The 12,419-nt window shown below is 50.9% G+C and overlaps 2 protein-coding genes across 3 annotated transcripts in view; both read right to left on the bottom strand.

Annotated features, from left to right (window-relative positions):
* LOC135827530 (uncharacterized) overlaps positions 1-5,197 on the bottom strand; it is a gene marked incomplete in the record, with an annotated part of 29,556 nt that extends 24,359 nt beyond the window's left edge. The window contains 2 exon segments of the mRNA XM_065340012.1: positions 1,684-1,947; positions 4,643-5,197. Coding sequence (XP_065196084.1) covers positions 1,684-1,894 — 211 coding nt within the window.
* A 2,030-nt stretch (positions 5,198-7,227) lies between these two features.
* The window catches only part of LOC135827298 (serine/arginine repetitive matrix protein 2-like), a 36,958-nt gene continuing 31,766 nt past the window's right edge, over positions 7,228-12,419 (bottom strand). For both annotated transcript variants that reach the window (XM_065339825.1, XM_065339826.1), the window contains 4 exons: positions 12,028-12,419; positions 11,019-11,195; positions 9,801-10,112; positions 7,228-9,366 (listed from right to left, as the gene is read on the bottom strand). The exon at positions 12,028-12,419 is cut by the window's right edge and continues 757 nt beyond it. In XM_065339825.1, coding sequence (XP_065195897.1) covers positions 8,789-9,366; positions 9,801-10,112; positions 11,019-11,195; positions 12,028-12,419 — 1,459 coding nt within the window. In that variant the 3' untranslated portion in view covers positions 7,228-8,788. The remainder of the gene's footprint in view (positions 9,367-9,800; positions 10,113-11,018; positions 11,196-12,027) is intronic.

The raw sequence follows: 12,419 nt of genomic DNA, 5'->3' as shown, positions 1-12,419 counted from the left end.
CTGTGGGACCTGGTTCTAAAGACCACCTGGCTTTAACGACCGCTTTTGCTTGCACCGTGGGGTGGTCCCTTAAACCAGGTTTAACTGTAGTGAGTGACTGCAGGGGTGCGCTGCATGCACGTGAGTGAGGTGTGAAACTCATGGGTGCCTTCCCTGCATGAACCTATTCTATACTCCACACCTGTCAACAAGAGTACAGTAAAACCTGTAACTAAAGACCACCGTGACTAGCGACCAGCCTGGCACTACAGCAAAACCTGTAACTAAAGACCACCGTGACTAGCGACCAGCCTGGTACTACAGTAAAACCTGTAACTAAAGACCACCGTGACTAGCGACCAGCCTGGTACTACAGTAAAACCTGTAACTAAAGACCACCGTGACTAGCGACCAGCCTGGTACTACAGTAAAACCTGTAACTAAAGACCACCGTGACTAGCGACCAGCCTGCTACTACAGTAAAACCTGTAACTAAAGACCACCGTGACTAGCGACCAGCCTGGTACTACAGTAAAACCTGTAACTAAAGACCACCGTGATTAGCGACCAGCCTGGTACTACAGTAAAACCTGTAACTAAAGACCACCGTGACTAGCGACCAGCCTGGTACTACAGTAAAACCTGTAACTAAAGACCACCGTGACTAGCGACCAGCCTGGTACTACAGTAAAACCTGTAACTAAAGACCACCGTGACTAGCGACCAGCCTGGTACTACAGTAAAACCTGTAACTAAAGACCACCGTGACTAGCGACCAGCCTGGTACTACAGTAAAACCTGTAACTAAAGACCACCGTGACTAGCGACTAGCCTGGTACTACAGTACAACCTGTAACTAAAGACCACCGTGACTAGCGACCAGCCTGGTACTACAGTACAACCTGTAACTAAAGACCACCGTGACTAGAGACCAGCCTGGCACTACAGACCACTTCGTCAGGCAGGGACGGTCTCACATTCATATAATGGTTGTGCGGTGCAAACCTCTAACTAAGGACCACCTGCCACTAAAGACCGCTTTCTCTGGCACCAAGGGGTGGTTGTTAGTCACAGGTTTTTACTGTACATATGCTGTACATGCACCGGTACATACATGTCGATCTGATATGCCGGGGATGTGCAGGACCTGGTTCTAAAGACCACCTGGCTTTAAACGACCACTTTTGATTGCACCGTGGTTTTTACTGCACACCAAGCACGCACATGCACCTACCGCAATCGCGCGCGCACGATTAGAGAGCCCTCTCTTGAGTAGTGGTGCCCTATCTCGAATAGTCAGGGGTGTAGCAGCCGGTCCGGCCACTCTTTTTAAACACAATGTCAACAGTGCCCAGAATGCAGGATTTTGCACCCTAATGTCAAAAAAATAGTGCCCTCTCTTGAATAGTGCTCTCTCTTGAATAGTGCTCTCTCTTGAATAGTGCCCCATCTGCGATGGACTTTTGAAAATACAGCAAAACCTGTTAAGGTGACCACCTGTTCAAGAGGACCACTACAACCAAAACCAAGGGATGCTATTCTCAGTCAAATGACCCTGGATAAGGAGGCCACCTGGTCACAAAGACACCTTTTGAAGGTCCCTTGAGCGGTCATCTTAGACAGGTTTCACCGTAACTATTCTCGCAGTAGCGACAGCAGCATCAGCACCACGGTGAAGAGAAACACCAGCAGGCCCGGACTTACCGAGCCGGAAAAGCGATTCGTGCATGTTGCACAGCGCTTCACTATCTCCGCCGCCAGCGCCGCGCCGCATTGGCAAGCCTAGTGCAGCGCTAGCCACCGTCGTCGTCATTGATGTGTTGGTGGTACAGGTGGTGGTGATGGAGGTTGCTTGTGACGTCCGGGCCAGACCTTCATTGCCGTGTGATGTAGTTTGCAAGGTGCGCTGTAGCATTGCTAACACAATGCCTGCAGAAACGGGTAACGCAAGACTAGCACATAGTAACACTGTAGTAGCATAACAAGAAAAAACAGGGGACATAAAAAGTAAAAAAAGTAAAGGATCGTGTCCGTTCCCAAAGGGAACTCACGATGGTCGCTAACACCCGGTACTGTAAGACATGTTATTATAACGAGTCGCAAATTTAACGATTGTCCAAACTTCATAGGTTAACGAGAAGATATGTTAACGATCTTGCAGTATTCTGCCATATCCACACACAGCATATACGAAGCAGTACGGCCTCAACGGATCTTATTATAACGAAGAAATGTCATCCGTTAAAACGTTTGATTTGCTTCCTCGTTATATATACAGGTCTTACAGTAAACCATAGCGGCAGATGCAGCGGCTAACAGTGGGGACGAGTGGATGAGTCTCACAATCACTGGCACAAGTGCCGAGAAACCAGGGGACATAACAATGGGATATACCATACCTCCAGGGGACACAACATCTACACTTTTTGGCAAAGGTACTCCTAAAAAAAAATGAAACTGCACATGCCTACATAGACTGGAAGAGACTCTATAATTATTGCATTATCCAAGGTCAACTGGAAACGAAGTCAACTGGAAACGTGTACTAGTCTACAGTGGCAAAAGAAAAAAGTGTCAGCACCGACGCAATCCGGGCCCCACAGTCAAGTAAAGCCAATTTAGTAACCGAACGTTTTCGTTCCCTTCTCATCATGGGTAAGTACAGGGAATAATGGAAAAATGTCAAAATACAGCAACTTATAGAGAGCTACGGTAAAACAAGTATACAGTGTCTTTAACAAAATTTCACTACTCATAGTCTTCGGGGGTGCCGAGTCGAATGGTCTTGGTCCGAGGAAGCTGAGATGCTCCCTTCGTCCCAGATGGTCTGATCGAACGCGCCACTTCCACCGAAACTGGGTGACTAAACCCGACTAGATGCGGATTTATAGCCTCCTGCCTAAAATACCAGCGCTAGCCCTGACACATACAGCCCCCACATTCACACACAGCGTTTCATACAGCGCTACAAGACCCACCCTCTCCTGGCATATACATGTACATGTACACCGGCATGGCCCCATGTTGCCTGATGATTGCGAAAGTATGAAACTCAAGAGTAGCGACTAACAAGCCTCGATTGTCCTTGTTGTTATGTGGGGATTTATATCATGTTTCGGTACAGAACGTTAGGCAGTTTTTCAGCTCCGCCCTGCAGACGATGTTTAAAGCCCTCCAGTATGTCGGGCGGGGTTAAAGCACTGCAAGTGGAGCCCAGAAGATAGTGGAAACAGGGACTAACTGCAGGGGCGTCGGACACGCTACGGTCACTACCGTATTAGCCGTGCCACTTGTCGCCCCCAGGTACCCCATGAATCAATAAGCCCATTGCGCAATGACGTAATTTGTACGATAAACACCCCACACAGCCACCTGGGCATGGTCGTCCGGGGTGTGGAACAGTGCATTGCTGATCCCAGCGCTAGCGTACTGACATGCATTACTCATACCTTCCATATTCGGCAATGGGCTGATCAAAAGCGCTGATTTGGACTCTAAATTTGGAAAATCTTCAGCAGAGTCACCCCTTTCAACAAGTAAACTGCACTACAGATGGCTGATCGTACCACCCTGGATTAACTTCCCATGCCCCTGAGTTACTGTAAGACATCGTATATCCTTCCAGTGTAGACCAGCACCCAACATGCACCACTGTCCCTCTTTAGGACGAGCACCAAGGGACTCCTGGTATTCTCAGTGTTAGCAATAACGGGAGTTCTTCTTCAAATGATCCAGATTGTTCACCCAGTGATTGATCTATCCAATTGAGTTACTAGCATGTTATAAATACTAGCAAGAGTAGATAAACAAGAGTATGCAACTCGCGGATGGGTAGGCCCACGGCGGAATTTTTTGTTGACGTAATCTTTTCGACGACGCACGAGCTGCGAGTCTTTCGGAAAGTTTTCCCTCGTGCTCTTGGCCGGCTTTACACTACAAGGCCGGTGCCCAGCACGTGCTCTCGCACTGCGCTGCGGCGAAATGCGCGTTCTTCTGAAAAAAGGTGACGTCAACAAAAAATTCCGCCGTGGGCGGGGGTATCTGCAGATTGTGCAGGAGAGATGCGGAGTTGCACACTCTTGTTTATCTACTCTTGATACTAGTCTTCTCAAGCAAGACTGGACTGGATATAATTTGAGACGTGCAGTTATTTTAGAGCCCGGTCACACATGCACTGGGATTCGCTTCGGCGACGAGGTTCGGCGGCAGCGAGCCTGGTGTCGCTCCAGCGAAACCACGTGTGTATGGTCACACATACAAACAGGGCACAACTCCTACTTTGGCGGAAAATGAGACTGTGGTGCATACGGTACGGAGAATAGACGAGGTCAATGACTATCTCGCACGCATTTTTGTTGCATGGACATCATACGCATACAAATTTCTCGTAGCAAGTCCATACACAGCAGACCGTGGTGTTTTCCGCTGAAGCGAATCCGCAGAAGCGACAGTCTCGCTTCAAAAAATTTGGAGGAAGCGGATTGGAGTTTCCGCTGAAGCGGAAGTTCCGCTTTTCGCCGTTGCCATGCCATTTTTCGCTCCTGCGACCTCGCTTCAGCGTATACGCTACTTTCGAGTGCATGTGTGACCGGGCCCTAAAGGGGATTTATAGTACGGTGAAGGACGTTCATTAATTTTGTGCATGCTGCACTTCTGTACTTACAGGTCGAACTCTTAACTGGGGAGTGTTCGTGTCAACAGCTGCCACGGACCATCTTTTCACTTCAGAACTCTGCTTCGAACCGTAGTCGGCATCCCGTACGTCAGCTGCCGAATGGGTTCCATTGTTGTGTCATTGCTTCATCAACTAGCAGGGCAGCTACAAGCGGCGTTGCTGACGTTCCCCGCAAAAACTTGTATAATGGCGTCGAAGCTTGCTCCGTTCACCCTTTTTTTCGAAACGCATCCAGTTTCAGTCGCTCTTCGGGCTGCCTTGCTCCGCTCCAGCACCAAGCGAAGTTCCTTATGCAGTTACCAGTGGCGAAGACGGTCGCTTATTGCAGACCAGCCTCGGAGAGGAAAGCCACAATACGCCTCGTCGATACCGAATTCGGAAAGGGTGCACACGGCGACTTGACTTGACGGATGGCGGAAACCAAAGCTGGAGCTGGATGCTGCTGAACTATTACTTTCCAATGTTCACTCGGTCCGAGGAAGCAGGCTATGCTCGTACAAACTGGAGCAACCACCGCTGTTACTCCAGCGCAGCTGGCTTGGCCACCGGTGACACAAGCGGAACAAACAAAAATGAGTTTTGGATATTTTGCCTTTTCGCGGTATTTGCGCGGCAGCCATCTTCGCAAGGCCAAGGGTGTCGAACGGCACGTGGAAGGGTCCCGCCCCGTCCTTCGTCTTCACGACTTCAGCGACGAGTTCGAGCCTGGACCAGACTGGCCGTACTGGATCATGGAGCTTCTTGGAAAGCCGCTGCAGCGCGCGGCTAGCGCTAGGCGTGTGCTAGGCTGTGCCCATGGTGACGTCCTCACCACACACGATGCGGCTCCCCCGTAACCCGTGACCCGCGTACCCGGTGACCTCGGTGCCTCCCGGATCCCCCGACCGCGCCGGTCTTCACAGTTCACACTCGTGCACTCGGCCAGATCGGTAGCTAGCTACGTAGAGTGAACTCTCCCACCGGATATGGATCGCGGATCGACTTGAAAATATTGAAGATCGCTTGAACCAGGGAAGTAATTTTTGCTACTCCCTGCTTGAACTAAACTATCTTACTTGAAATAACTTTTTAGTTGAAGCGGCTTGGAAGCGGAATGAGAACTGAATGGATCGAAGGAACCTCGACGGCCGCGGCCGGATGGGGTCAAACCTTTTAGAAGAAGGGTTCTGCTCCTATCGTTGGAGTTCGCCCTTCCTGCCGACTGGCTAACACTTGGTTGACTCGTGACCTGGGCCCTGGGGTCGGGAGTACATGTAGCACAAAATGCCAACTATTACGACTGCCGACTGGAGCACACAAGAAGAATGCCGAACCGTCCACTCGGCAAACCTGTAAGAAAGCAGCACGGAGTCCTGCTCAATGCACAGTACCCCCATCAGCTGCTTCTTCTCGTGACACTTCTGTCACTAGCTCCAGGCAGCAATCGCAACCAAAGTTTCGCAAGTCAGTCAGTCGACAAGTATCGCGAGTTCCAAAGTAAGTTAAAGGGGAAGTATACCCTAAAATCAATTATTTTCACCAGTTGTAGTCTTCGCCGGGGTGCTGAGTCGAATGGTCTTGGTCCGAGGAAGCTGAGACGCTCCCTTCCTCCTTTATTCCCAATCGAAATTGCGCACTTCCACCGAAACTGGGTGACTGCGTCCTACTAGATAGGGATTTGTATGGAAAAAGTCACTAAAAACGCCGTTTCGTTCTTATAAAAGCGCGGATGACCGCGATTGGTCCATATGTTGTAGTCTTTTGGCCGCTGAGTCGACTGGTTTTGGTCCGAAAAGGCTGCGATGCAGCATTCGGCCCTTATTCCCAATCGAACGCGGTTGAGTAAGCGGTCACGTGCTCATTTTACAGCCTGTTTGGGTCCGTTTATGTCACTCGAGTTGAACCTTTGAACCAGGGAGTCGTAAAAGCCTCTTACGACTCCCTACTTTGAACCTTTGAGTTGAATCTTGATGTACTCTGCAGGCACGTGACCGCTCACTCAACCGTGTTCGATTGGGAATAAGGGCCGAACGCTGCATCGCAGCCTTTTCGGACCAACACCAGTCGACTCAGCGGCCACAAGACTACAACATATGGACCAATCGCGGTCATCCGTGCTTTTATAAACACGAAACGGCGTTTTTAGTGACTTTTTCCATACAAATCCCTATCTAGTAGGGCGCAGTCACCCAGTTTCGGTGGAAGTGCGCGAGTTCGATTGGGAATAAAGGAGGAAGGGAGCGTCTCAGCTTCCTCGGACCAAGACCATTCGACTCAGCACCCCGAAGACTACAACTGGTGAAAATAATTGATTTTAGGGTATACTTCCCCTGATTCTGTACTCTGCAGTCTTGATAACACCAAGAGGGGGGGGGGGGGGGCAGGGTTTTGTACGCTTGATCACCCATTCGACATTTATCAAGTGAGTGTCCCAGACCTTGACCACACACAGGTCCAACGTGCGCCAACTTTCAACTCCGCCAAAGATAATGATGGATGAGCCGCACACAACAACACAACAAACAAAAACAAACAAACAATACCATTGAAGAGATAATACAGACGACCACACAACACACGAGAAGCCTGGCAAGTAAGATTCAGACGTGACTGCCGCTTGCGGGCAACACACGAAAACAACCACCAGAACAAGCTTCAGAAACCAAAACCAGCACAGAGTCACGGTCATCACCAAATAATTACCAGCAGAGAAACGAGGGAGCAAGCAAGAAACCATAATGGCCGTGAAAACCATGGTAAACTGCGGAACACTTGCCTGACTACAAGTTGGGGAAAGCACCTACATTATTTCTTCCATAGATAAGCGCATCGTAATCATAAGGGCTGCCCACCAGCCCGGCATGCACAGTGTCAAAGCCGATCGGCAATGGTTACAATTTCTGCAGCACGAGTGAATCATTATCATAAAGTAAAGTTGCAGGAATGCAGAGTATTGTAGAAGTTAATTCTCCACTGGGAAGCTCAATTTAATTGTGACACCGGGCTGAGTCACAAAGCACCGGGTCAGATGAGCGGCCCGCGTGCTGTCATCCCTACAGGCAGCAGCCCACAGGACACGTAACCATGGTGACCGTGCTGTGTCACAGCAGTGGGCCAGTGTTGCCGCCATGCGACTCCCTGGGTGCTGTTGCCATGAGGACGGCATCGCGCAGCGCATGATCATCGACCACAACTCGGCTGCAACACACCAACCGGCATTTTATTACATCAACTGCATGCATCTCCTTACATAGTCCTACGGAGAGCCAGGAGACCTGAGATTCCGAACGATGAAGGTCTCCTTGCCTGGCTGAGACAATCAAGATAAAGCATGTGAAGACAGGGTAAACTCTCTTTCTCTCTCTCTCTACAGAATACTGTAAAACTGGTAAAAAAAATAAACATTGCTATTTAGAGGCAGGCGAGCTTGCTTAGTGCCTTGGCGCTGTCCGATGGTGATGTCCTTTGTTGTCGTGACGCCGCCATGGAAACGATTCAAGTTTTCAAATGCATGCGGCTTGCAAGCAGCTGCCGCCGCCGCCGCCGCCGCCGCCGCGGATCTTGCCACAAGGCCGAGCGTCACTGCGAACGCAGCGCCCTGACGGTGGCGGCAATACACGGACAGCTGTTCAGATATCGGAGCGTTGCAGCTACACAGAGCTCGCTAGAATCGCCGCCATTGGCATTGAGTTGAGGACGGTGATACCGGACGTCCTTGGCTTGAGGGCGGTGGCAATATAACGTTACGGACTACGGTTCAAATGTCTGAGCGCCTGACAGCTAGGAGCTGGCCATTATTCCCAGTGCCATTGGCACTGAGTCATGGACGGTGACATCGGACGTCCTTGGCTTGAGGACAGTGGCAATATAACGTTACGGACTACGGTTCAAAGGCCTGAGCGCCTGACAGCTAGAAGGAGTTGGCCATTATTCCCAGTGCCATTGGCATTGAGTCATGGACGGTGCCATCAGACGTCCTTGGCTTGAGGACAGTGGCAACATAACGTTACGGACTACGGTTCAAAGGCCTGAGCGCCTGACAGCTAGAAGGAGCTGGCCATTATTCCTGGTGCCAATACGTCATGGACAGTGTGGATATCGGGCATCCACCAGGCAGTGTACGGACAGCTGGTCGGGTGTCAGAGCTGGTTTCAGCTACACAGAGCTGGCCATGATACCGAGAGCCATTGCGTCGTGGACTGTGATGCCGGTGTCGCGCTTGGTGTACTCGGCGTAATTGTCACCGCCGACGTCATCATCCGCACCATCGTCATCACCGTCGTCCTCGTCCGAGCTGTCTTCGCCGTACAAGTCATGCAGCATGTTCTGACGGATAACCTGACTCTCACGCTGCTGTCCGGCACCCGGCAACGAGCCCGTCAGCGCTTGGGTTTGTCGATGCGCCGCAGGCAGGGTTGTTGTGGTGTCTGCTGGCATTGCGTGATCCGTACGCATGCGATTGTCCACGACGGCGGCGGGCCGGTCGGGCGCCGCGACCTGGGCAAACGTGCTCGTCGCGCTGGGCAGCGTGCGATCGGACAGCGCTGCGTCCGTCACGCGTACCCCGTCACGGAACGACAGGCGATGTGCCAGCTGCTCTCTTTGGCTGTCGGTGATTGTTCCACTGCCAGTGCTGCCCGATGATGACGCTCTGTGTGCGGCGAGAATCTCGCCGTTGGAGTTCTGCGGCGACAGCTGGTAGCGCTTGCGAAGCTGTGCAACCAACTCCAGACCTGGGGAAGAGAGGGAGAGAGATTGTCTATGTGAAAAACTGCATATACACCCATCAAGACGCCTTAGTTCCCTCTGCATGCAATCTTCTATCAAGCTTTTCTCACCTCATGCCTTCATACCAACATATTATATAAACTGGCAGCTATGGTGGATCGTGTACTTCGAAAATTTCGCCTGCACGAAGGCTGGAAGTAGCAAGAAGACTCTGGAGTGTGCAAGCCCCATCAATGAGTGTGTTCGATTACTGCCATGAATCGATTCATGAATGGAATCTCGTCGTTCGATTTCATGTCACGCGCCCTGGAATCGGCTCGGAATCCATTCACCCTATTCACATAGGGTGGTGTGAATAGCCAGGGGCGATTCATGAATGGATTCAACATCGATTCGTGGGCAAATCGAACGCACTCAGTACGTATGCAGCAGCTCTCACCTTCTTTCTGATGCTGCTTGCGCTCATCGTCGACGGGGTTCTTCTTCGGTGGCTTGGGCGCCTTTGCCGGTGGAGGCTGCTTGCCCTGTTTACTCTCCTTGGTGGGATTCAGTGCCACGTGGCTGCTGCTGAGGCCGGAGGGGACGTGCGTGATGCCGCTCAGGCTCTCCTCTTCGTGCTGATGCTTCTGCTGCTCCTGGCGACCGGCCTGTCGCCGTGACAGCGTGCTGGAGATGCTGGCCATGCTGTCGGCCCGCTGGATGTTGGTCGGGCCGCCTACGCCGCTGCTGCCGATAGAGTGACGGCCACCGCCTAGTAGAGCAATGTACACACGTATACACGTATACATCGTTAGAGCTGATTGTGCAACAGCGTAATTTATACCATCCGCACCTCACGCAGCCACCTGTGCATAAGCGCATGGCCGTGCAGGCGGTGGGGACCAGTGCATTGCTGATCCCAGTGTACTCACATGCATTACTCACGCAAATCCATATTTGGCAAAGAACAATGAGTCGCTTATTCCTGTGACGCAGTGTGGGGACAGTACTTCAAAATACTGTATTTTCCCCAATAAATATACAGTACTTTTATTTTTTCAAAGGTGGTCAAACCTGTACTACTATAGGAGACTGTACTAGTATTGGAGACGTGTAACTTTTACTGTTTCTGGGAAGATTGATTGCCTGGGTTGGGTGACAAACAACTCGTGATAATGATGCTGTAAGGCTGTAAATACACCCAACCATGGTAAGAACCAGTGTACAAAGACACAAAGATGATGAACGGGTAAGAAAAGCGAAGTAAGGTGGACCCTGGTATCTGTACCCCACTAATGCCCATCACATCATTCCGGCATGTACTATTATTAGAGACGTGTCCTTTTATATTTTCGATCCACACCCAACATGTACTACAATTGGGGACGTACTAGTAAGGGAGACGTGTACGTTTAATGGGGAAAATTCGGTAATAAACTGCCTACTCCCCGAGTAATAAAATTACACTAAAATATCTACTCCCTGGTAAGCAATACAATCATGTTACATCCGGACAGGCGAGGGAACCAGATAATCGAACACACATACTGTATGTATGCATGGCATATGCTGTAAATCGGTAACCAACGATTTTCTTCCGGATGGCGAGGGATCCGGATAAAAGAGGAGCGGATAAGCGAGGTCCGCCTGCATGTGTACACTCAAAGTAATCACTTACTGCCTACAGACACACTATCCAGCGAGTGCTGTCCAGCCGAGGACGCCGTCACCACGGAGACGGAGGCGAGCGAAGACGGCTGCCGCAGGTGTCCCATCGCTGCACCGCCGTCTGTTGTCGCGGGGTTGCTGGCGGCGCTGGAACGTCTATGCAGGGACGATGAGTTTGACGAGGAGGCTAGGAACAACAGCAGCACAATGAACAGTGAACGGTGATCTAGACTAATGAATGTGATTTCTCGGATACTGGGCCAATAAATATTATCTTGTTACAGTCGTGGATAGTTGCTTCATAACTCGTTTCCAAGTGATTTCTTCTACTTCAATCATGTGATTTTATTTTTTATTTTTTACCCCCGTTTTGAACGGCCTGAGCGAAAGCTACGGAGCTCGACTTGTTCATTCTCCTGATGCCGAAGCGGATAGGCAATAATTATAATGTGAGTACAGGTTGCATATCTGTGCTCAGCTTACTTGTGACACAATGAATGAACAAAATCTGACTACAATGCTGCTCAATGAAATCCAACTCACAGGTCAAGTACAGTAAACCCTGTGTAAGACGACCGCTCAAGGGACCTGCAAAATGTGGTCTCTGTTACCAGGTGGTCTCCTTATCCAGGGTCATTTGACTTGGAAATGGCATTCCTTGGTGCTGGATTAAGTGGTCTTCTTGGACAGGTGGTCGCCTTATCCAGGTGGTCGCATTGACAGGTTTTACCGTACGCCACGCCGGGCACTGTGCAGACCTAGATCTCTGTAGACACTGGGACATTCCCCAGTGCAGGGCGCACGCTTGACTCACACACGATCGGATTGCATTGAGAAGCACTGTACTTGGAGCCTGTGCGCGCCGACTCGGCCGAATGCTGTTCACAGGAGTCGGCTCAGGGAGGCTGCAATGCTCAGTGTGTCCAATACTCCAAATGAAATCTTGAAACAGTCACCGAAAAGGGTAGTTTGGCACACGCACGCACGCACATACACACACACACACGCACACGACTCACCATCATTCGTCAGCAACGAGAACTGTGCCTCCAAATCTCGCTGCGCCATCTGCAGCTCTTCCTCCTTTGCAAATATGGCATTCTGCAGCTCGGCAAGGGCGTTCTCGGCCTCATTGTACGAGGCACTCTCATTGGACGACGACTGAGTCGGTGCAGCAGCCGATGACATCATACCCGAGTATGATGATGACACTGATGGTGCAGCACCTTTGCCCGCCACCAGAGGCGACGTCGTCGTTTGAGATTTGTACTGCGATGACGAGGTCATCGATGGTGTAATGGATGCTGTCGTCGCCGCAGCCGCCGGCCTGTAAGACGCGGGCTGCTTAGCGGCGGCAGAGGTTGAGATGTGCGGTGTGGGCTGTGCAGCTGGCATGTTGGTCACTGGTGGT

The sequence above is a fragment of the Sycon ciliatum genome, chromosome 11, assembly GCF_964019385.1.
Source record: "Sycon ciliatum chromosome 11, ocSycCili1.1, whole genome shotgun sequence".
NCBI classification, from domain to species: domain Eukaryota; kingdom Metazoa; phylum Porifera; class Calcarea; order Leucosolenida; family Sycettidae; genus Sycon; species Sycon ciliatum.
This window is presented reverse-complemented; position numbering and strand designations above follow the sequence as displayed.